The 26182-nt window shown below is 49.3% G+C and overlaps 1 protein-coding gene across 4 annotated transcripts in view; it reads left to right on the top strand.

The window, feature by feature from the left end:
- The window catches only part of LOC143774180 (TSC22 domain family protein 4-like), a 53319-nt gene extending 28037 nt beyond the window's left edge, over positions 1 to 25282 (top strand). For all 4 annotated transcript variants that reach the window (XM_077261541.1, XM_077261540.1, XM_077261544.1 and 1 more), the window contains exon 5: positions 24451 to 25282. In XM_077261541.1, coding sequence (XP_077117656.1) covers positions 24451 to 24639 — 189 coding nt within the window. In that variant the 3' untranslated portion in view covers positions 24640 to 25282. The remainder of the gene's footprint in view (positions 1 to 24450) is intronic.
- The last annotated feature ends 900 nt before the right edge of the window (positions 25283 to 26182 follow it).

Below are 26182 nucleotides of genomic sequence, written 5' to 3'. Positions count from 1 at the left end.
CACCTCCATCCTGTCCTGTATCTACTATTCCTGTACTGTACACACAGCTCTACACTACACCTCCATCCTGTCCTGTATCTACTATTCCTGTACTGTACACACAGCTCTACACTACACCTCCATCCTGTCCTGTATCTACTATTCCTGTACTGTACACACAGCTCTACACTACACCTACATCCTGTCCTGTATCTACTATTCCTGTACTGTACACACAGCTCTAAACTACACCTCCATCCTGTCCTGTATCTACTATTCCTGTACTGTACACAGCTCTACACTACACCTCCATCCTGTCCTGTATCTACTATTCCTGTACTGTACACAGCTCTACACTACACCTCCATCCTGTCCTGTATCTACTATTCCTGTACTATACACACAGCTCTACACTACACCTCCATCCTGTCCTGTATCTACTATTCCTGTACTGTACACACAGCTCTACACTACACCTCCATCCTGTCCTGTATCTACTATTCCTGTACTGTACACACAGCTCTACACTACACCTCCATCCTGTCCTGTATCTACTATTCCTGTACTGTACACATAGCTCTACACTACACCTCCATCCTGTCCTGTATCTACTATTCCTGTACTGTACACACAGCTCTACACTACACCTCCATCCTGTCCTGTATCTACTATTCCTGTACTGTACACACAGCTCTACACTACACCTCCATCCTGTATCTACTATTCCTGTAGTGTACACACAGCTCTACACTACACCTCCATCCTGTCCTGTATCTACTATTCCTGTACTGTACACAGCTCTACACTACACCTCCATCCTGTTCCGTATCTACTATTCCTGTACTGTACGCACAGCTCTACACTACACCTCCATCCTGTCCTGTATCTACTATTCCTGTATGTCACGATTGACACCGTGACCGTCACCCCTACGTCACGGATTGGGGTGACTTTCGGCCAACAGACAGCTATCACATATGCAGGGGGCTTATCTTAGTTATCCCTCCACTGCTACAATGTGATAAAAAACACACACACAAGGCTTATGACCTCTTACTTTACAGCAGGGGCTTATTTTAGGTATCCCACTGCTCTTCAATATACCATGAACTGCAGGGATCTATGAATATCCCGCTTACAGTTCCACTTAAACCTTGCAGCTCTCTGGCGCCCCCCCTTTCTGTCAGGTCAGATTAGGTACTGCACCTAGGGTAATTAGTCGCCAGAAAGGCTGCCTGCTATGTACTGGCTATTGGGCACACTGCAGCGACGCGATAAACTACTCCCACTCAGGCAGGAACAATAATTATCAACGCCGCAGTCGCTACAACAACACCCAAAGGCCTGCACGGTATTGCTGCCACCAGCTTCGATTAAACGGGTCCGAAGCTAACCCAACACAGTAGCATAATTCCCTTCAGGAGACAGTGTACGTTTTGGAGCATGAAGAACGAACTAGTACTTTAGATATTTTACTCCGAAAGAAGGCAGTGTTTTTATATAAAAAATATTACACGGATGTTACAGAAGAGACAATTGAAATATGTACAAGGTAATTATAAAAAAACAGGGATTACAATAAGAAATAACACTTACATGTGGTCATATCATTTGAGGCAACCAGGCTAGTGGAGTTTCCATCTGTCCCAGTGCATTAGGACTCTGGGTAGGAACAGCTCTTCAAGTCAGACTCCATCAGACAGACTCCTGCTGGAGTCTGGCCAAAAAACTTATAGCTGCAGCCTGTGACATCACCAAAAGGGTTAAGATCGCCCTCCTCTTTCTTCAGTGTTAGTAAATGTCACACAAGTTTGTCTAATACCTATATCTCTGCTCCAGAACATGTCATAGTCATAACAAACCCAGCATTCATCTCGTCTTAATATTGGCATTCTAATGAGATCAAATATGTCCTATTTGTGATGCATAATTACAGAGAAATCCCTACTTCTTTACCAGATGGAGTTAGAAGCCCGTGCTTACCGTGGCGGATAGATCCAGCGAGGGAGATTAAGAATATGTATTTTCCTGTTCCTATCTTAAATGGTTGGCCCAATATCTTGCAATAATGGAACAAAAGACCCTCATGGATTCTAGAGATTTCTAATCCAGTTCTAGCTGGCAAAGCTTTCCAATGCAGCTATGCCGGTCGTAAATTCCTTTCTTCAATAAAACTCCCCCCACATACATTGGCAAGGCAGCTCTTGGCTGAGTGAAAGGGAAGGGGGGTTTTGTAACCCACAGCATGGGCTGAAGGACAAAACTACAACATCATATTATACTTCATACAATATCGTGACACCTCCCCCTTTTGGTGTGCGCTACGGAGGCATAACCCCTCGGTATGCCTCCATGCGTACGTCAGTAGGTTCACCCTGGCGGGACAGTCCATCTGCCTTTCCATGCTCCCTGCCCATTTTGTGTTCAATGGTGAAGTCAAACTGCTGAAGGGCAAGGCTCCAGCGTAGCAACCTGCCGTTGGTTCCACACATGGCGTTTAGTGTTATGAACTGGTGGTTTAGGAGCAACATGGGACGTGCTCTGGAGGAGGTGGTACCTGTACTGACCGCAGTTCCTGAGCTTAACACAACACTAGAAGTAGCCGTGGGATGTTCCTGTCACTCCCTAGACACCTTGTCACAGCCGGAGGACTAACTACCCCTAAAGATAGAAACAGGAAAGCTATCTTGCCTCAGAGAAAATTCCCAAAGGACAGACAGCCCCCCACAAATATTGACAGTGAGTGGAGAGGGAAATGACATACACAGAATGAAACTACGATGTAGCAAAGGAGGCCAATCTAGCTAGATAGATAGAACAGGACAGAATGCTGTGCGGTCAGTATTAAAAACTAGAAAAATCCACCACAGAGTTTACAAAAATCTTCACACCTGACTAAAGGTGCGGAGGGTAAATCTGCTTCCCAGAGCTTCCAGGTTAACTGAATAAATCCATACTGACAAGCTGGACTAGAAAAAAAAACATAGAATGTGCTGAACGATTAAGTCCACAACAAGTGGAAAGCAAAAGAACAAAGCAAGGACTTATCTTTGCTGAACTGGTCAGAATATCAGGGAAATCCAAGAGAGATGTGAATCCAAGCAGGAACCATTGGCAACTGGCACTAGCTGAACGATAGAGCCAGGATAAATAGGCGAGCCAGAATAGACGATCAGTGGAAGCAGCTGCTGACTGCTAAATCCAAGGAGCAGCAGTTCCACTTAAATCCACCGGAGGGAGCCCAAGAGCAGAACTCACAAAAGTGCCACTTACAAACACCGGAGGGAGCCCAAGAGCGGAATTCACAACAGTACCCCCCTTGAGGAGGGGTCACCAAACCCACACTAGAGCCCCCAGGCCAATCAGGACGAGCCAAGTGAAAGGCACGAACCAAATCGGCGGCATGGACATCGGAGGCAACAGCCCAAGAATTATCCTCCTGGCCATAACCCTTCCACTTGACAAGATACTGAAGCCTCCGCCTCGAAAAACGAGAATCCAAAATTTTCTCCACCACATATTCCAACTCCCCATCAACCAACACCGGGGCAGGAGGATCCACAGAGGGAACAACGGGCACCACATATCTCCGCAACAAAGATCTATGGAAAACATTATGGATGGCAAAAGAGGCTGGAAGGGCCAAACGAAAAGATACCGGATTGATAATCTCAGAAATCTTATAAGGACCAATAAACCGAGGTTTGAACTTAGGGGAAGAAACCTTCATAGGAACAAGACGAGAAGATAACCAGACTAAATCCCCCACCCGAAGCCGGGGACCAACACACCGACGGCGGTTAGCAAAACGTTGAGCCTTTTCCTGAGACAACGTCAAATTGTCTACCACATGAGTCCAAATCTGCTGTAACCTGTCCACCACTGAATCCACACCAGGACAATCAGAAGGCTCAACCTGCCCCGAAGAAAAACGAGGATGAAAACCAAAATTACAAAAGAAAGGTGAAACCAAAGTAGCCGAACTAGCCCGATTATTAAGGGCAAACTCGGCCAACGGCAAGAAAGCCACCCAATCATCCTGATCAGCAGACACAAAGCATCTCAAATAGGTTTCCAAGGTCTGATTAGTTCGCTCAGTTTGGCCATTTGTCTGAGGATGGAACGCCGAAGAAAAAGACAAATCAATGCCCATCCTAGCACAAAAGGCCCGCCAAAACCTAGAAACAAACTGGGAACCTCTGTCAGACACAATATTCTCCGGAATGCCATGCAAACGAACCACATGCTGAAAAAACAATGGAACCAAATCAGAGGAGGAAGGCAATTTAGGCAAATGTACCAAATGGACCATTTTAGAGAACCGGTCACAAACCACCCAGATAACAGACATCTTCTGGGAAACAGGAAGATCCGAATTAAAATCCATGGAAATATTCGTCCAGGGCCTCTCAGGGACCGGCAAAGGCAAAAGCAACCCACTAGCGCGGGAACAGCAAGGCTTGGCCCGGGCACAAGTCCCACAGGACTGCACAAAAGAACGCACATCCCGCGACAAGGAAGGCCACCAAAAGGACCTAGCAACCAAATCTCTGGTACCAAAAATCCCAGGATGACCAGCCAACACTGAACAATGAACCTCAGAAATTACCTTACTAGTCCATCTATCAGGAACAAACAGCTTCCTCACTGGACAGCGGTCAGGTTTATCAGCCTGAAATTCCTGAAGCACCCGCCGCAAATCAGGGGAGATGGCAGAAAGAATCACCCCTTCTTTAAGAATGCCAACCGGCTCAAGGACTCCAGGAGAATCAGGCAAAAAACTGCTAGAGAGGGCATCAGCCTTAACATTCTTAGATCCCGGAAGATACGAGACCACAAAATCAAAACGGGAGAAAAACAGGGACCATCGAGACTGTCTAGGGTTCAGCCGCTTGGCCGACTCGAGGTAAATCAGATTCTTATGATCGGTCAAGACCACAACGCGGTGCTTGGCTCTCTCAAGCCAATGTCGCCACTCCTCCAATGCCCACTTCATAGCCAACAACTCCCGATTGCCAACGTCATAATTGCGCTCCGCAGGCGAAAACTTTCTGGAAAAAAACCCACACGGTTTCAACAAAGAACCATCAGAATTCCTCTGAGACAAAACGGCCCCTGCCCCAATCTCAGAAGCGTCAACCTCAACCTGAAAAGGAAGAGAAACATACGGCTGACGCAACACAGGGGCAGAAGTAAATCGGCGTTTAAGCTCCTGAAAGGCCTCAACAGCCGCAGAGGACCAATTCGTCACATCAGCGCCTTTCTTCGTCAAATCGGTCAGGGGCTTAACCACACTGGAAAAGTTGGCAATGAAACGGTGATAAAAATTAGCAAAGCCCAAAAATTTCTGAAGGCTCTTCACCGATGTGGGTTGAATCCAGTCATGAATGGCTTGGACCTTAACAGGATCCATTTCTATAGACGAGGGAGAAAAAATAAAACCCAAAAAAGAGACCTTCTGAACTCCAAATACGCACTTAGACCCCTTCACAAATAAAGCATTATCACGAAGGATCTGGAATACCATCCTGACCTGCTTCACATGAGACTCCCAATCATCGGAAAAAATCAAAATATCATCCAAATACACAATCATGAATTTATCAAGATAATTGCGGAAAATATCATGCATGAAGGACTGAAATACAGAAGGAGCATTAGAAAGCCCGAAAGGCATCACAAGGTATTCAAAATGGCCTTCGGGCGTATTAAATGCAGTTTTCCATTCGTCACCCTGTTTAATACGAACAAGATTATATGCCCCTCGAAGGTCAATCTTAGTAAACCAACTAGCCCCTTTAATCCGAGCAAACAAATCAGAAAGCAAAGGTAAAGGGTATTGGAATTTGACCGTGATCTTATTAAGAAGGCGATAATCAATACAGGGTCTCAAGGAGCCATCCTTCTTGGCAACAAAAAAGAATCCCGCTCCCAATGGTGACGAGGACGGACGAATATGCCCCTTCTCCAAAGACTCCTTGACATAACTCCGCATGGCGGCATGCTCTGGCACAGACAGATTGAAAAGTCGGCCCTTAGGGAACTTACAGCCAGGAATCAAGTTAATAGCACAATCACAGTCCCTATGTGGAGGAAGGGAACTGGACTTGGGCTCATCAAATACATCCTGGAAATCCAACAAAAACTCAGGGACTTCAGAAGAGGGGGAAGAGGAAATTGACATCAAAGGAACGTCACAATGTACCCCCTTGACAACCCCAACTAGTCACAGACATAGATTTCCAATCCAGCACCGGATTATGTTCCTGTAACCATGGAAAACCCAGTACAACAACATCATGCAAGTTATGCAACACCAGAAAACGGCAATCTTCCTGATGTGCTGGAGCCATGCACATGGTCAGCTGAGTCCAATACTGAGGTTTAATCTTGGCCAATGGTGTAGCATCAATCCCCCTCAAAGGAATAGGGCTCTGCAAAGGCTGCAAGGAAAAACCACAGCGCCTGGCGAATTCCAAGTCCATTAAGTTCAGGGCAGCACCTGAATCCACAAATGCCATGACAGAAAAGGACGATAATGAGCAAATCAGGGTCACAGATAAGAGAGATTTAGGCTGTACAGTACTGATGATAACAGACCTAGCGACCCTCTTAGTACGCTTAGGGCAATCAGAAATAACATGAGCAGAATCACCACAGTAAAAACACAGCCCATTCTGACGTCTGAATCCCTGCCGTTCTGCTCTAGTCAAAATCCTATCACATTGCATAGGCTCAGGACTCCGCTCAGAGGACACTGCCATATGGTGCACAACTTTGCGCTCGCGCAGGCGCCGATCAATCTGAATGGCTAGAGACATAGATTCGCTCAAACCAGCAGGCGTGGGGAACCCCACCATAACATCTTGAAGGGCTTCAGAAAGACCCGTTCTGAAAATTGCTGCCAGAGCATCCTCATTCCATTTAGTGAGCACAGACCATTTTCTAAATTTCTGGCAGTATAATTCTGCCGCTTCCTGACCCTGACATAGGGCCAACAAGGTTTTTTCTGCATGATCCACAGAATTAGGTTCGTCATACAATAATCCGAGCGCTTGAAAAAATGCGTCTACATTAAGCAATGCCGGATTCCCTGATTCAAGGGAGAATGCCCAGTCCTGAGGGTCACCACGCAGCAGAGAGATGACGATTTTAACCTGCTGAATGGGATCACCAGAGGAACGGGGTTTCAAAGCAAAAAACAATTTGCAGTTATTTTTAAAGTTCAAAAACTTGGATCTGTCCCCAAAAAACAAATCAGGAGTAGGAATTTTAGGCTCTAAAGCCGGAGTCTGGACAACATAATTTTGGATACTCTGTACTCTTGCAGCAAGTTGATCCACACGAGAAAACAAACCCTGAACATCCATGCCAGCGCCAAAATCCTGAACCACCCAGAGATTAAGAGGGAAAAAAAGACAAAACAGACTACAGAAAAAAAATTGCTCAGAATTTTTCTTTTTTCCTTCTTTTGAGATGCATTTAATTCATTTTTGGCCAGTTGTACTGTTATGAACTGGTGGTTTAGGAGCAACATGGGACGTGCTCTGGAGGAGGTGGTACCTGTACTGACCACAGTTCCTGAGCTTAACACAACACTAGAAGTAGCCGTGGGATGTTCCTGTCACTCCCTAGACACCTCGTCACAGCCGGAGGACTAACTACCCCTAAAGATAGAAACAGGAAAGCTATCTTGCCTCAGAGAAAATTCCCAAAGGACAGACAGCCCCCCACAAATATTGACAGTGAGTGGAGAGGGAAATGACATACACAGAATGAAACTAGGATGTAGCAAAGGAGGCCAATCTAGCTAGATAGATAGAACAGGACAGAATGCTGTGCGGTCAGTATTAAAAACTAGAAAAATCCACCACAGAGTATACAAAAATCTCCACACCTGACTAAAGGTGCGGAGGGTAAATCTGCTTCCCAGAGCTTCCAGCTTAACTGAATAAATCCATACTGACAAGCTGGACTAGAAAAAAAAACATAGAATGTGCTGAACGATTAAGTCCACAACAAGTGGAAAGCAAAAGAACAAAGCAAGGACTTATCTTTGCTGAACTGGTCAGAATATCAGGGAAATCCAAGAGAGATGTGAATCCAAGCAGGAACCATTGACAACTGGCACTAGCTGAACGATAGAGGCAGGATAAATAGCCGAGCCAGAATAGACGATCAGTGGAAGCAGCTGCTGACTGCTAAATCCAAGGAGCAGCAGTTCCACTTAAATCCACCGGAGGGAGCCCAAGAGCAGAACTCACAAAAGTGCCACTTACAACCACCGGAGGGAGCCCAAGAGCGGAATTCACAACAGTTTAGCCAGCGCAGAGGGTGGTGGTCGGTCACCACGGTGAAGGTGCGACCATACAAGTAGGGCTGCAAATGCTGCAGAACCCAGACTATGGCCAGGCACTCCTTCTCGATGGTGGAGTAGGCCACTTCCCTCGGCAAAAGTTTCTGGCTCAGGTACAACACGGGGTGCTCTTGGTCCTCCGAGTCAACCTGGCTGAGCACAGCACCAAGGCCAAACTCGCTGGCGTCGGTCTGTACCAAGAACGGTCGACTGCTTTCAACACAGGGGCGTTGCACAGTGCTGTTTTCAACGCCTGGAAGGCCCCCTCACAGCCATCTGCCCAGTTGATGATGTGGGGTAGCTTCTTCCTGGTGAGGTCCGTCAAAGGTTTTGCCAGGCTACTATAGTGCTGTACGAAGCGCCTATAGTACCCTACAGTGCCCAGGAAGGACATCACCTGTTTCTTGGTCCTGGGAGTGGGCCAGTTCACGATCACACCCACTTTCTCAGGCTCTGGCTTTAGGGTGTCTCTGCCTACCCGGTGCCCCAGGTAGTGGACCTCCCTCATGCCCTTCTGGCACTTTCCCGGCTTGATAGTCAGTCCTGCTCGGTGAATTCGCCTGAGCACCTCCTCGAGATGCTGCAGGTGTTCCTCCCAGGAGGGACTGAAGATGGCAATGTCATCCAAGTACGCCACAGCGTACATCTCCAGTCCCTGAAGCAGGAGGTTGACCATCCGCTGGAAAGTGGCAGGGGCATTCTTCATGCCGAAGGGCATGACCGTGGACTCGTACAGTCCAAAGGGTGTGATAAAGGCGGACTTCTCCTGCGCCTCGGGGCTCAGGGGAATCTGTCAGTATCCTCGACTCAGATCCATTATTGTCAGGTATTTTGCGCCAGCTAACTTCTCAAGCAGCTCCTCGATGCGCGGCATTGGGTGCTCGTCAGAGGCTGTGATGGCGTTGATCCCCCTGTAGTCCACGCAGAACCGGGTGGACCGATCTTTCTTTGGCACGAGAACTACAGGTGAGGCCCACGCGCTCTTTGACCGTCGAATCACCCCCAGCTGTAACATCTCATCGATCTCCTGGTGCATAATTTGCTGCACCTGGTCAGAGATTCGATAGGGTGTTCGCCGTAGTGGGGCATGATTCCCGGTGTCCACCTCGTGGACTGATAACTTAGTCCTTCCAGGTCGGTTGGAAAACACGACCCGGAAGGGTTCCAGGGTGGTTTGCAACTGCAACCGCTGTAGTTCAGTTAGCGAGGCGCTTACCTCCACGTCCTCGATGGACCCACCGGCCTTGGCTTGGGCCAGCATGTCCAGAAGGGCGTCTTCCTCCCCGTCTTCGGGTGCGCTGCAGACCGGTAGGACAAAAGGTTCACGTTCGTGATGAACCTTCATCATGTTGACGTGAAAGGCCTTTCACCTACCCCGAGCGTGGTCAAGCGTGACCACGTAGGTGACCGGGTTGAGCTGTTGGTGGAAGACGTACGGGCCCTCCCAGGCTGCCTGAAGCTTATCCGTTGGTACGGGGACCAGCACCCACACCTTTTGACCCATATGGTAGGTCCGCTCCCGGGCGTTCTGGTTGTACCAGTGCTTCTGATGAGCCTGAGCCTGCGTCATGCCTGCACCAACTGCGTCAAGGTCTGCATCTTGTCACGGAAGCGCATGACATACTCCACTATGGACACTTCAGAAGGGTTCGGCTCCTCTTCCCAGGATTCTCTGACCAACCCAAGGGGTCCCCTGACTCGCCTGCCGTACAGGAGCTCGAAGGGAGAGAACCCCGTCGAGGCCTGCAGAACCTCTCGGTAAGCGAACAGCAGGTGTGGGAGGTACCGCTCCCAGTCACGCCCTTGTGTCTCAACCAGCATGCGTAGCATCTGTTTGAGGGTACCATTGAAGCGTTCACACAAGCCATTGGTCTGTGGGTGATACGCACTCGATACCAGGTGCTTCACCTGCATTCTCTTACAGAGAGCCTCCATTAGGCGAGACATGAATTGGGTCCCTTGATCAGTGAGCATCTCCCTGGGAAATCCTACACGTGCAAAGATAGCCAACAGGGCATCCGCCACCTTATCTGCCCTAGTTGACGAGAGCTACTGCCTCTGGGTACCGAGTAGCGTAGTCTACCACAGTAAGGATGTATTGCTTTCTAGTGCTGCTGGGGACGGCCAGCGGGCCCACAATGTCCACCGCGATCCTCTGGAAAGGCTCCTCTATCCCTGGCACAGGGATCAGGGGAGCCTTAAGAGCAGGCCCCGCCTTCCCCACTCTTTGACAGGTGACACAGGAGCGGCAGTAGTTTGACACATCTGTCCCCATCTTAGGCCAATAGAAGTGTTGAGACACCCGGGCCTTTGTTTTGCTGATCCCCAAGTGTCCAGCTAGCGGGATCTCATGGGCAATCCGTAACAACTCACCCTGGAATTGCTGCGGGACGACCAGCTGTCTTTCCCTCAACCACTCCTTTTGTGATTCTCCGGGTACTGTCTCCTGGTACAACCTTCCTCGTTCCCAGAACACCCTCTCCTTATCAGTCTCGGAGAAGAGCGTCCCGGCGAGTTGCCTAAAACTCTCTAGGCTCGCATCTGTGTGCAGAGCGGCCTGAAACTCCTGGCTAGGGGAAGCCAGAAGTGACGTCAGGGTCCCTTCCCCGCGGGAACCCTCTAGGACCTGCTCAGGGTCCACCTCTGGTTCAGTCACAATGATGACTGAGGAGGGTCCGGAAGGCAAAGTTATCTGCGTTCCGGGCACTCTGACTGCGGGTGACAGCAGCTACGTAGGCTGTCTCCCCGGGGGTTTCTACAGACCCATCAGCCGATGCTGCTATGGGCTCTACCTCCCCATCCACCCCCATTACCTCAGGAGCATTGCTACTTATGGGCCAGTTACCTTCCTCGGTGGCACTGGTCAATTGCATGGCATCACCTTCCTCACGGTTCCCATGTATCTCCCCATTTCCTGTAGCACCGACACTTGCCCCTGCTAGGGGTTCCTCAGCCGTCTCACTCCGCAGAGCGACGTGGCTGAGCATTCCTGTACCTATGGACACATCAACTTGCACAGAAAAATCATTATCAGGTTCAGTTGGCACAGGTACAACATTTTCACCATCAATACTAGGGAAAAAATGGTTATCAGATGCATCATTACAAGATAAAGCATGGTCAGGTAACACATGCGATTTCCCATCATCATCATCATCAGGGTTAACGTTACCCTTATTAGCAGATTGGGGAGGGATGTCAGGGATGTAGTATGCAACCATCCTCCCCAAATCAGTCCCCAACAAAACATCAGTGGGCAAATTATCAGACAGCCCCACTTCCTTCAACCCGATCCCGGCACCCCAATCAATATAAACCCGGGCCATCGGTAAGGGACAGCTGATGCCCCCAATCCCAGTGACAGTTAGGGTTTTCCCCGGAATGATTTCTTCAGGGGCCACCAGTTCGGGTCAGATGAGGGTTCGTTCAGCCCCGGTGTCCTTGAGGCCTGTAGCAACATGGCCTCCCACGGTGACGTGCTGTACATTGTCACACCCCCTCCCAGCCACACCACCCACCAAAAGAACTGCTGCATTAGGCCCTGGGGCCTTGGATGAGGGGTTCTTCTGCTTGTCTGGACAGTGGGGACTGATATGACCAGTCCGATTGCAGAAGTAACACTTGCGGAGTTCGGTGGTAGGTCTGGTGCTGTTGGCTACGGGGACAGGACCTCTGGGGTGTTGGCTGGCAGGGGTACTTGCGTTGGATGCAGGCTTACCCCCTCTCCAGCTGGTGGTGACTGGCTTCCGCACTTCTGATCTACGGTTGGCCTCATAGGCATCGGCAATCTGCGCTGCTTTCGTCACGTCTTTGGGGTCTCTGTCCATCACGAACTGTCGCACCTCAGCTGGGCAAAGATGGAAGAACTGGTCTTTGATCATCAGATCTCGCACCTGTGCAAAGGTGGTCACTGACAGTCCTTGGGTCCACTGGTCAAAGTGGGTCCCCAGTCCATGCACCACATCACTGTAACTGTCGTGTGGGCCACGTTGGAGGGTCCGGAACTTTCTACGGTACACCTCGGGTGTAAGCTGGTACTTGGCTATCAGAGCCTGCTTGATGGCCTCATAGTCACCATCTTGTTCTTGAGGGAGGGCAGCAAATGCCTCCAGAGCTTTGCCTCTCAGCCCTGGTGTCAGGTATCGTGCCCATTCTTGTGTAGGCAGCTGTTACTGTCTGCAGGCTTTCTCCAAGGCCCGCAGAAAAGTGTCCAAGTCCCCGTCCTTTTCCATAACAGGGAAGTGATCGGGCCGGGGCTTCGGTGTCTGAGCGCTGCTGGGCTCACGGCTGGACTGGGACAACCCCTGCATTTGCAGTCGGGCTAACTGCAGCTGGTACTCCCGCTCCGCTTGCCGCTCGGCTCGCTGGGCCTCTCGCTCGGCTCGGGCCTCCTGCCGGTATTGCTGAATCAGCTGCCGCTGTCCCTCATGGTCGTCAGTGGGGAATTCTTTCAAGGCCGCCAGCAGGTGGGGGTCCAATTCGCCCTGATTGCTAATAGGGCCCGTATTCAGTGGTTGGACCTCTGCTGCAGCACCATGTTCACTTGTGCTGGCTTCTGCAGCCACTGGGCTCTGAGAGTGGTCTAGAGCGGCTTCCCATTGCACCAGAACTGCGACCAGTTGTGTTTTGTTTTTGCCTGCAAAGTCAATGTGCTGTGACTTGCATAAAGCAATAAGGGTGTCTCTGGTTTGCTGCTCATAAAAGGTTTCTCCCAGCACAACCATGGTTGCCAAATAAAAGATAGGACAGAAAAACAAAAAGAAAGGGAAGGGATAATTACCAGTACACACAATTGTCTCAGGACTAATAAACACTGAGTTCGTTCTCCCAACTTTTTTGCGCAGAGTTCTCGCAAGAACTTTGCAAGTTATTAGTGAGAGGAATGATCACTCAAACCAAATCACTAATGCTCTAATATCCCACCGCCTTGCCACCAATTTGTCACGATTCACACCATGACCGTCACCCCTACGTCACGGATTGGGGTGACTTTAGGCCAACAGACGGCTATCACATGTGCAGGGGGCTTATCTTAGTTATCCCACCACTGCTACAATGTGATAAAAAAAAACACACACAAGGCTATTGACCTCTTAGTTTACAGCAGGGGCTTATTTTAGGTATCCCACTGCTCTTCAATATACCATGAACTGCAGGGATCTATGAATATCCCGCTTACAGTTCCACTTAAACCTAGCAGCTCTCTGGCGCCCCGCCTTTCTGTCAGGTCAGATTAGGCACTGCACCTAGAGTAATTAGTCGCCAGAAAGGCTGCCTGCTATGTACTGGCTATTGGGCACGCTGCAGCGACGCGATAAACTACTCCCACTCAGGCAGGAACAATAATTATCAACGCCGCAGTCGCTACAACAACACCCAAAGGCCTGCACGGTATTGCTGCCACCAGCTTCGATTAAACGGGTCCGAAGCTAACCCAACACAGTAGCGTAATTCCCTTCAGGAGACAGGGTACGTTTTAGAGCATGAAGAACGAACTAGTACTTTAAATATTTTTCTCCGAAAGAAGGCAGTGTTTTTATATAAAAAATATTACACGGATGTTACAGAAGAGACAATTGAAATATGTACAAGGTAATTATAAAAAAACAGGGATTACAATAAGAAATAACACTTACATGTGGTCAGATCATTTGAGGCAACCAGGCTGGTGGAGTTTCCATCTGTCCCAGTGCATTAGGACTCTGGGTAGGAACAGCTCTTCAAGTCAGACTCCAGCAGACAGACTCCTGCTGGAGTCTGGCCAAAAAACTTATAGCTGCAGCCTGTGACATCACCAAAAGGGTTGAGTTAAGATCGCCCTCCTCTTTCTTCAGTCTTAGTAAATGTCACACAAGTTTGTCTAATACCTATATCTCTGCTCCAGAACATGTCATAGTCATAACAAACCCAGAATTCATCTCGTCTTAATATTGGCATTCTAATGAGATCAAATATGTCCTATTTGTGATGCATAATTACAGAGAAATCCCCACTTCTTTACCAGATGGAGTTAGAAGCCCGTGCTTACCATGGCGGATAGATCCACCGAGGGAGATTAAGAATATGTATTTTCCTGTTCCTATCTTAAATGGTTGTCCCAATATCTTGCAATAATGGAACAAAAGACCCTCATGGATCCTAGAGATTTATAATCCAGTTCTAGCTGGCAAAGCTTTCCAATGCAGCTATGCCGGTCCTAAATTCCTTTCTTCAATAAAACTCCCCCCACATACATTGGCAAGGCAGCTCTTGGCTGAGTGAAAGGGAAGGGGGTTTTTGTAGCCCACAGCATGGGCTGAAGGACAAAACTACATCATATTATACTTCATACAATATCGTGACACTGTACTGTACACACAGCTCTATACTACACCTCCATCCTGTCCTGCATCTACTATTCCTGTACTGTACAAACAGCTCTACACTATACCTCGATCCTGTCCTGTATCTACTATTCCTGTACTGTACACACAGCTCTACACTACACCTCCATCCTGTCCTGTATCTACTATTCCTGTACTGTACACACAGCTCTACACTACACCTCCATCCTGTCCTGTATCTACTATTCCTGTACTGTACACAGCTCTACACTACATCTCCTGTTGTGAATTCCGCTCTTGGGCTCCCTCCGGTGGTTGTAAGTGGCACTTTTGTGAGTTCTGCTCTTGGGCTCCCTCCGGTGGATTTAAGTGGAACTGCTGCTCCTTGGATTTAGCAGTCAGCAGCTGCTTCCACTGATCGTCTATTCTGGCTCGGCTATTTATCCTGGCTCTATCCTTCAGCCTGTGCCAGTTGTCAATGGTTCCTGCTTGGATTCACATCTCTCTTGGATTTCCCTGATATTCTGACCAGTTCAGCAAAGATAAGTCCTTGCTTTGTTCTTTTGCTTTCCACTTGTTGTGGACTTAATCGTTCAGCACATTCTATGTTTTTTCTAGTCCAGCTTGTCAGTATGGATTTATTCAGTTAAGCTGGAAGCTCTGGGAAGCAGATTTACCCTCCGCACCTTTAGTCAGGTGTGGAGATTTTTGTAAACTCTGTAGTGGATTTTTCTAGTTTTTTAATACTGACCGCACAGTATTCTGTCCTGTTCTATCTATCTAGCTAGACTGGCCTCCTTTGCTACATCCTGGTTTCATTCTGCGTATGTCATTTCCCTCTCCACTCACAGTCAATATTTGTGGGGGGCTGCCTATCCTTTGGGAATTTTCTCTGAGGCAAGATAGCTTTCCTGTTTCTATCTTTAGGGGTAGTTAGTCCTCCGGCTGTGTCCAGGTGTCTAGGGAGTGACAGGAAAATCCCACGGCTACTTCTAGTGTTGTGTTAAGCTCAGGAACTGCGGTCAGTACAGGTACCACCTCCTCCAGAGCACATCCCATGTTGCTCCTAAACCACCAGTTCATAACAGTACAACTGGCCAAAAATGAATTAAATGCATCTCAAAAGAAGGAAAAAAAAAAAAAAATAGCCATTTTTTTTTCTGCAGTCTGTTTTGTCTTTTTTTTTCCTCTTAATCTCTGGGTGGTTCAGGATTTTGGCGTTTGCATGGATGTTCAGGGTTTGTTTTCTCGTGTGGATCAACTTGCTGCAAGGGTACAGAGTAATTAACAGCAAAGTCAGCCCTTTAAATCCTAGTAAAACTTAGCATTTATTAATACACCTAAAAATAAAAACATAATACAAAATTGTATACATAAAGTGCTCATAATTAACAGTGCACTAGATAAAAAATGGCACAATCTCACCCAAATTGTTAGCTGGCCCTCAGATGCTGCTCCATATACCAAGAGACCAGATGATGGGGAGAAAGGACATCAAGACCAAATAAACGACATAGGGGGGAGTGGGGAACACGGGGGCCTCTTTTACCGTGTCGTGCCCTCTGCAGTCAACTCCCGCCCTTACAAGGGCAGTACCCAAGTGTGAGCCTATTTTTCAGTGCCCCTGGTCAGATATAGCCTCCCTGAACAAAAGTGTGTATCTTCCCTACGCGTTTCCCCACCCGTTTGGGGGGTTCATCAGGGGAAGTTTAACCGGGCTAAAGAAAACCGAACGAAGTCACCTGCAGTGGCAGGGTATGACCTCTCTGTATGCCGAGATACTGTGTATAAGAAAAAATGGTCTCCCCAGAGTATCCAAGAATATGTTGTCCAGACTCCGGCTTTAGAGCCTAAAATTCCTACTCCTGATTTGTTTTTTGGGGACAGATCCAAGTTTTTGAACTTTAAAAATAACTGCAAATTGTTTTTTGCTTTGAAACCCCGTTCCTCTGGTGATCCCATTCAGCAGGTTAAAATTGTCATCTCTCTGCTGCGTGGTGACCCTCAGGACTGGGCATTCTCCCTTGAATCAGGGGATCCGGCATTGCTTAATATAGGCGCATTTTTTCATGCGCTCGGATTATTGTATGACGAACCTAATTCTGTGGATCATGCAGAAAAAACCTTGTTGGCCCTATGTCAGGGTCAGGAAGCGGCAGAATTATACTGCCAGAAATTTAGAAAATGGTCTGTGCTCACTAAATGGAATGAGGATGCTCTGGCAGCAATTTTCAGAAAGGGTCTTTCTGAAGCCCTTAAAGATGTTATGGTGGGCTTCCCCACGCCTGCTGGTTTGAGCGAATCTATGTCTCTAGCCATTCAGATTGATCGGCGCCTGCGCGAGCGCAAAGTTGTGCACCATATGGCAGTGTCCTCTGAGCGGAGTCCTGAGCCTATGCAATGTGATAGGATTTTGACTAGAGCAGAGCGGCAGGGATTCAGACGTCAGAATAGGCTGTGTTTTTACTGTGGTGATTCTGCTCATGTTATTTCTGATTGCCCTAAGCGTACTAAGAGGGTCGCTAGGTCTGTTACCATCAGTACTGTACAGCCTAAATTTCTCTTATCTGTGACCCTGATTTGCTCATTATCGTCCTTTTCTGTCATGGCATTTGTGGATTCAGGCGCTGCCCTGAACTTAATGGACTTGGAATTCGCCAGGCGCTGTGGTTTTTCCTTGCAGCCTTTGCAGAGTCCTATTCCTTTGAGGGGCATTGATGCTACACCGTTGGCCAAGAATAAACCTCAGTATTGGACTCAGCTGACCATGTGCATGGCTCCAGCACATCAGGAAGATTGCCGTTTTCTGGTGTTGCATAACTTGCATGATGTTGTTGTACTGGGTTTTCCATGGTTACAGGAACATAATCCGGTGCTGGATTAGAAATCTATGTCTGTGACTAGTTGGGGTTGTCAAGGGGTTCATAGTGACGTTCCTTTGATGTCAATTTCCTCTTCCCCCTCTTCTGAAGTTCCTGAGTTTTTGTCGGATTTCCAGGATGTATTTGATGAGCCCAAGTCCAGTTCCCTTCCTCCACATAGGGACTGTGATTGTGCTATTAACTTGATTCCTGGCTGTAAGTTCCCTAAGGGCCGACTTTTCAATCTGTCTGTGCCAGAGCATGCCGCCATGCGGAGTTATGTCAAGGAGTCTTTGGAGAAGGGGCATATTTGGCCGTCTTCATCACCATTGGGAGCGGGATTCTTTTTTGTTGCCAAGAAGGATGGCTCCTTGAGACCCTGTATTGATTATCGCCTTCTTAATAAGATCACGGTCAAATTCCAATACCCTTTACCTTTGCTTTCTGATTTGTTTGCTCGGATTAAGGGGGCCAGTTGGTTTACTAAGATTGACCTTCGAGGGGCATATAATCTTGTTCGTATTAAACAGGGTGACGAATGGAAAACGGCATTTAATACGCCCGAAGGCCATTTTGAATACCTTGTGATGCCTTTCGGGCTTTCTAATGCTCCTTCTGTATTTCAGTCCTTCATGCATGATATTTTCCGCAATTATCTTGATAAATTCATGATTGTATATTTGGATGATATTTTGATTTTTTCCGATGATTGGGAGTCTCATGTGAAGCAGGTCAGGATGGTATTCCAGATCCTTCGTGATAATGCTTTATTTGTGAAGGTGTCTAAGTGCCTATTTGGAGTTCAGAAGGTCTCTTTTTTGGGTTTTATTTTTTCTCCCTCGTCTATAGAAATGGATCCTGTTAAGGTCCAAGCCATTCATGACTGGATTCAACCCACATCGGTGAAGAGCCTTCAGAAATTTTTGGGCTTTGCTAATTTTTATCGCCGTTTCATTGCCAACTTTTCCAGTGTGGTTAAATCCCTGACCTATTTGACGAAGAAAGGCGCTGATGTGACGAATTGGCCCTCTGCGGCTGTTGAGGCCTTTCAGGAGCTTAAACGCCGATTTACTTCTGCCCCTGTGTTGCGTCAGCCGTATGTTTCTCTTCCTTTTCAGGTTGAGGTTGACGCTTCTGAGATTGGGGCAGGGGCCGTTTTGTCTCAGAGGAATTCTGATGGTTCTTTGATGAAGCCGTGTGCTTTTTTTTCCAGAAAGTTTTCGCCTGCGGAGCGCAATTATGACGTTGGCAATCGGGAGTTGTTGGCTATGAAGTGGGCATTTGAGGAGTGGCGACATTGGCTTGAGGGAGCCAAGCACCGCGTTGTGGTCTTGACCGATCATAAGAATCTGATTTACCTCGAGTCGGCCAAGCGGCTGAACCCTAGACAGGCTCGATGGTCCCTGTTTTTCTCCCGTTTTGATTTTGTGGTCTCGTATCTTCCGGGATCTAAGAATGTTAATGCTGATGCCCTCTCCAGGAGCTTTTTGCCTGATTCTCCAGGAGTCCTTGAGCCAGTTGGCATTCTTAAAGAAGGGGTGATTCTTTCTGCCATCTCCCCTGATTTACGGCGGGTGCTTCAGGAATTTCAGGCTGATAAACCTGACCGCTGTCCAGTGGGGAAGCTGTTTGTTCCTGATAGATGGACTAGTAAGGTAATTTCTGAGGTTCATTGTTCAGTGTTGGCTGGTCATCCTGGGATTTTTGGTACCAGAGATTTGGTTGCTAGGTCCTTTTGGTGGCCTTCCTTGTCGCGGGATGTGCGTTCTTTTGTGCAGTCCTGTGGGACTTGTGCCCGGGCCAAGCCTTGCTGTTCCCGCGCTAGTGGGTTGCTTTTGCCTTTGCCGGTCCCTGAGAGGCCCTGGACGCACATTTCCATGGATTTTATTTCGGACTAGATGGCAGCCCGATTCTAAAGAATCGGGAGTCTAGAATCCATATATACTTTATTTATTCAAATGTAAGAATAATACAATAAATAATAGTAAGAAAGAAGAAAAAATGGCTGCACTCACCAGCTCTTGACAATTCTTGTTATTTAAGGTACAGTTACACAGGATCCATGAACATGCTTATGAGGGGAGTGATGAAAGACATCAGACAACAACTTTGCGTGTTGTGGCAAATGCCACAACAACGGTTCTTTGCTTAAGAACAATAATGTAAATAATAAATAATATGTATCAATAACTATGTATATTGGTATGTTCTTTCTTGGCACAAATTGCAGGAAGTAGTATTCTAGGTAATTATATATTAGATGGGCATTTCCTGAAGGAAATACATGGTGCTTGAACAGCGCTACCAGCTTTACAGCAGAACTTTTCACACACGGGACTGGGGGGCGCGCTTACTTTTGCACCCGGGGCCGGGGGCGCGCTTACTTTTGCACCCGGGGGCGCACTTACTTTTGCACCCGGAGGCGCACTTACTTTTGCACCCGGGGGCGCACTTACTTTTGCACCCGGGGGCGCACTTACTTTTGCACCCGGGGGCGCACTTACTTTTGCACCCGGGGGCGCACTTACTTTTGGGGCCGCACTTACTTTTGGTGGGCGGGGCTCCTCGTCCTCCGATTTGGTTGGTGGGGCCCCTCGTCCTCCGATTTGGTGGGTGGGGACCCTCGGCCTCCGCTTTGGTTGGCGGGGCCCCACGGCCTCCGATTTGGTGGGCGGGGTCCCTCTGCCTCCGCTTTGGTGGGCGGGGCCGCTCGGCCTTCGATTTGGTGGGCGGGGCTCCTCGGCCTCCGATTTGGTTGGTGGGGACCCTCGGCCTCCGATTTGGTGGGCGGGGCCCCTCGGCCTCCAATTTGGTGGGCGGGGCCCCTCGGCCTCCGATTTGGTGGGCAGGGACCCTCGGCCTCCAATTTGGGGGGCGGGGACCCTCGGCCTCCAATTTGGGGGGCGGGGACCCTCGGCCTCCAATTTGGTGGGCGGGGACCCTCGGCCTCCGATTTGGTGGGCGGGGCCCCTCGGCCTCCGATTTGGTGGGCGGGGCCCCTCGGCCTCCGATGTGGTGGGCGGGGCCCCTCGGCCTCCGCTTTGGTGGGCAGGGCCGGGCCCCTCGGCCTCCGCTTTGGTGGGCGGGGCCGCTCGGCCTCCGATTTGGTAGGCGGGGACCCTCGGCCTCCGATTTGGTAGGCGGGGACCCTCGGCCTCCGCTTTGGTGGGCGGGGCCGCTCGGCCTTCGATTTGTTGGGCGGGGCTCCTCGGCCTCCGATTTGGTTGGCGGGGCCCCTCGGCCTCCGATTTGGTTGGCGGGGCCCCTTTTCCTCCGATTTGGTGAGCGGGGACTCTCGGCCTCCGATTTGGTGGGCTGGGCCCCATGTTCTGCCTGGGGCCACTGTGCTCTGCCTGGGGCCCCATAAGCTGCCTGGGGCCCCTGTGCTCTGCCTGGGACCACTGTGCTCTGCCTGGGGCCCCTGTGCTCTGCCTGGGGCCACTGTGCTCTGCCTGGGGCCCCATATGCTGCCTGGGGCCACTGTTTTTTGCCTGGGGCCCCATATGCTGCCTGGGGCCCCTGTGCTCTGCCTGGGGCCCCATATGCTGCCTGGGGCCCCTGTGCTCTGCCTGGGGCCCCTGTGCTCTGCCTGGGGCCCCATGTTCTGCCTGGGGCCCCTGTGCTCTGCCTGGGGCCACTGTGCTCTGCCTGGGGCCCCATATGCTGCCTGGGGCCCCTGTGCTCTGCCTGGGGCCCCATATGCTGCCTGGGGCCCCTGTGCTCTGCCTGGGGCCCCATATGCTGCCTGGGGCCCCTGTGCTCTGCCTGGGGCCCCATGTTCTGCCTGGGGCCCCTGTGCTCTGCCTGGGGCCACTGTGCTCTGCCTGGGGCCCCATATGCTGCCTGGGGCCCCTGTGCTCTGCCTGGGGCCCCATATGCTGCTTGGGGCCCCTGTGCTCTGCCTGGGGCCACTGTGCTCTGCCTGGGGCCCCATAGGCTGCCTGGGGCCCCTGTGCTCTGCCTGGGACCACTGTGCTCTGCCTGGGGCCCCATATGCTGCCTGGGGCCCCTGTGCTCTGCCTGGGGCCACTGTGCTCTGCCTGGGGCCCCATATGCTGCCTGGGGCCCCTGTGCTCTGCCTGGGTGTAGGACACTGGTGACGTCACTTATCTCCGGACATTAGCTCCGGACATTATCTCCGGACAATAGCTCCGGACAATAGCTCCGGACAAAGCCACGGAAGTTGGCACAAATTGCAGGAAGTAGTATTCTAGGCAATTATATATTAGATCTTCCTGTCTCCCAGAAGATGTCTGTTATCTGGGTGGTTTGTGACCGGTTCTCTAAAATGGTCCATTTGGTACCTTTGCCTAAATTGCCTTCCTCCTCTGATTTGGTTCCATTGTTTTTTCAGCATGTGGTTCGTTTGCATGGCATTCCGGAGAATATTGTGTCTGACAGAGGTTCCCAGTTTGTTTCTAGGTTTTGGCGGGCCTTTTGTGCTAGGATGGGCATTGATTTGTCTTTTTCTTCGGCGTTTCATCCTCAGACAAATGGCCAAACTGAGCGAACTAATCAGACCTTGGAAACCTATTTGAGATGCTTTGTGTCTGCTGATCAGGATGATTGGGTGGCTTTCTTGCCGTTGGCCGAATTTGCCCTTAATAATCGGGCTAGTTCGGCTACTTTGGTTTTGCCTTTCTTTTGTAATTTTGGTTTTCATCCTCGTTTTTCTTCGGGGCAGGTGGAGCCTTCTGATTGTCCTGGTGTGGATTCTGTGGTGGACAGGTTACAGCAGATTTGGACTCATGTGGTAGACAATTTGACGTTGTCTCAGGAAAAGGCTCAGCGTTTTGCTAACCGCCGTCGGTGTGTTGGTCCCCGGCTTCGGGTGGGGGATTTAGTCTGGTTATCTTCTCGTCATGTTCCTATGAAGGTTTCCTCCCCTAAGTTCAAGCCTCGGTTTATTGGTCCTTATAAGATTTCTGAGATTATCAATCCAGTGTCTTTTCGTTTAGCCCTTCCAGCCTCTTTTGCCATCCATAATGTTTTCCATAGATCTTTGTTGCGGAGATATGTGGTGCCCGTTGTTCCCTCTGTGGATCCTCCTGCTCCGGTGTTGGTTGAGGGGGAGTTGGAATATGTGGTTGAGAAAATTTTGGATTCTCGTTTTTCGAGGCGGAGGCTTCAGTATCTTGTCAAATGGAAGGGTTATGGCCAGGAGGATAATTCTTGGGTTGTTGCCTCCGATGTCCATGCCGCCGATTTGGTTCGTGCTTTTCACTTGGCTCGTCCTGATCGGCCCGGGGGCTCTGGTGTGGGTTCGGTGTCCCCTCCTCAAGGGGGGGTACTGTTGTGAATTCCGCTCTTGGGCTCCCTCCGGTGGTTGTAAGTGGCACTTTTGTGAATTCTGCTCTTGGGCTCCCTCCAGTGGTTTTAAGTGGTACTGCTGCTCCTTGGATTTAGCAGTCAGCAGCTGCTTCCACTGATTGTCTTTCTGGCTCGGCTATTTAACCTGGTTCTATCCTTCAGCCTGTGCCAGTTGTCAATGGTTCCTGCTTGGATTCACATCTCTGCTTGGATTTCCCTGATATTCTGACCTGTTCAGCAAAGATAAGTCCTTGCTTTGTTCTTTTGCAGTTCACTTGTTGTGGACTTAATCGTTCTGCACTTTCTATGTTTTTTCTTGTCCAGCTTGTCAGTATGGATTTATTCAGTTAAGCTGGAAGCTCTGGGAAGCAGATTTACCCTCCACACTTTTAGTCAGGTGTGGAGATTTTTGTAAACTCTGTGGTGGATTTTTCTAGTTTTTAATACTGACCGCACAGTATTCCGTCCTGTTCTATCTATCTAGCTAGACTGGCCTCCTTTGCTACATCCTGGTTTCATTCTGCGTATGTCATTTCCCTCTCCACTCACAGTCAATATTTGTGGGGGGCTGCCTATCCTTTGGGAATTTTCTCTGAGGCAAGATAGCTTTCCTGTTTCTATCTCTAGGGGTAGTTAGTCCTCCGGCTGTGACGAGGTGTCTAGGGAGTGACAGGAACATCCCACGGCTACTTCTAGTGTTGTGTTAAGCTCAGGAACTGCGGTCAGTACAGGTACCACCTCCTCCAGAGCACGTCCCATGTTGCTCCTAAACCACCAGTTCATAACAGTCCTGTATCTACTATTCCTGTACTGTACACAGCTCTACACTACACCTCCATCCTGTCCCGTATCTACTATTCCTGTACTGTACACACAGCTCTACACTACACCTCCATCCTGTCCCGTATCTACTATTCCTGTACTGTACACACAGCTCTACACTACACCTCCATCCTGTCCTGTATCTACTATTCCTGTACTGTACACACAGCTCTACACTACACCTCCATCCTGTCCTGTATCTACTATTCCTGTACTGTACACACAGCTCTACACTACACCTCCATCCTGTCCTGTATCTACTATTCCTGTACTGTACACAGCTCTACACTACACCTCCATCCTGTCCCGTATCTACTATTCCTGTACTGTACACAGCTCTACACTACACCTCCATCCTGTCCCGTATCTACTATTCCTGTACTGTACACAACTCTACACTACACCTCCATCCTGTCCCGTATCTACTATTCCTGTACTGTACAAAGCTCTACACTACACCTCCATCCTGTCCCGTATCTACTATTCCTGTACTGTACACAGCTCTACACTACACCTCCATCCTGTCCTGTATCTACTATTCCTGTACTGTACACACAGCTCTACACTACACCTCCATCCTGTCCTGTATCTACTATTCCTGTACTGTACACACAGCTCTACACTACACCTCCATCCTGTCCCGTATCTACTATTCCTGTACTGTACACAGCTCTACACTACACCTCCATCCTGTCCTGTATCTACTATTCCTGTATCATACACAGTTTTATACTTCACCTCCATCCTGTGCTGTATCTCTTTGATATACAATGTTCACATTGTTGTTCTCTCTCCTCAGGATCTGGTGAAGACTCACCTTCTCTTTGCTGTCCGTGAGGAGGTGGAGGCGTTACGTGAACAAATTAAAGACCTGACAGAGAGGAACGTCGTCCTGGAGCATGAGAACAGCCTTCTGCGCACACTCGCCACTCCGCAGCAACTGTCCGAAATGAATGTCCGCATACAGATGTCTAGGAAACCGCTGTGAACCTCATGGTCGGCAAGAGAGAAAGTGAGATTCTGTTATATGTACAGAGTCTGAAGATTTGAGACATGGAGGTGGAGACACTCCACATAAGGGAATAATAAGGAGGGGCCCAATGACGCCATCTCCTCTCCGAGCTTACGTTACGGTCACCGTATTCAGACTGGATACAAGGCGTTGATCCGGGGAACTGCTCACTTCCAGAATTCTGCCTCACAGACAACACTGCCATAAAAATGCCCCTCTCGCAATGTGCCATTTTCCAAATTTTAGCTGCAATATCTCAGTTTCCTACCAGGCTGGATCGCTAGCACCAGTCCTGTCTTCAGCACTCCTGCGTGGGGGAGGGGACGCCTTAACCATTTTAATGAATGTGATTAATGAACTAACGCTACATAAACGACGCCACGTAAATGGTGGTTTCCAGTCCACGGACGCGGCATCTGCACGACTGGTATAGTCGCTGTCGTCATGGTGGATCATCGGGAGATACAACAGGTTAATCTTATAACGGTACGATATATATTTTACTAATGGCGGACTGCGAGGTCCCGGCTTACACTCCTGCGCGTTTCATGGGATGTTCGTTGGACGCAACGTGTGAAGCAATGTAACTGTACTGATAAATAAAATTATTTTTCTACCACAGAGCCTTCGTCTTTAGTCAGATTCGTCTCCTGACGGCCATGTTGGCTCCTTACTGGGTGTCATTCGCCCTGTCCTGGTTCTTCTCTTCCTCCATTTCCATTGCTCCCGGTGAGCGTCACAGAAGAGCTGCCATAGTTGTTGTCTCGTCATACAGGACACGGACACTACCCGTCACCGCTAGTAATATACTTTACCATGCGTGAAACCTGGAAAATACACCTGAAAATGGAGACAGACGAGGGACGCTACCATACATCTTCCCTCTGCCGCCGTAGTGGAAGCATTGCGCTCGCTCTGGGGTTGCCATGGGAGCACCATCACACTTCCTGTCAGCTTTTCTTCACAGATGTCCTGTTTGGTCACATGACAGGAAGCCCATGTAGGGCTGCTGCTACTATGGCAACTCCAGAGCAAGCACAATAATAAGGCGAATGTTCTTCACCGACGGCCGGCTCCATACTTTACCTCAGTGTTATTCTCAGACTCCTACCTGCGAGCAGCATCGACCACGCAAGCTCCATTACATCCCGACGTGATGGCGTCCGATCAGTTACAGTAAGTTATTACCTTTTAGTCGTGTTATACACGACACCTTCCATTATTTACTCTAGTGGTAACCGCAGTGCCGGCCATAGTGGCTGAGGGGAAGAGACACACAGCTGCCTGAGGATGGACGGACAGGACTCACAGACGCACTTTACCTCAGGTCACACCAGTGTCCTGCCTCATAATATCTCTGTGGTGACGCAGCCTCCGCCATCTTTGTGCAGGGCAGGCTTCGTGCACAGCCCTCACTGCGCAGCACCCCTCCTCCTCGCTTTCTTACCGCCCAGTCTATTGGATAATCTAGGATCCGTTTTTCAGTTTTGCCCTTACACAAAATGGCGGCGCCGTCCTC

Source organism: Ranitomeya variabilis, chromosome 5 (genome assembly GCF_051348905.1).
Source record: "Ranitomeya variabilis isolate aRanVar5 chromosome 5, aRanVar5.hap1, whole genome shotgun sequence".
Classification (NCBI taxonomy): Eukaryota; Metazoa; Chordata; class Amphibia; order Anura; family Dendrobatidae; genus Ranitomeya; species Ranitomeya variabilis.
The sequence above is the reverse complement of the archived record's forward strand: the minus strand, read 5'-3'. Positions and strand labels throughout refer to the sequence as shown.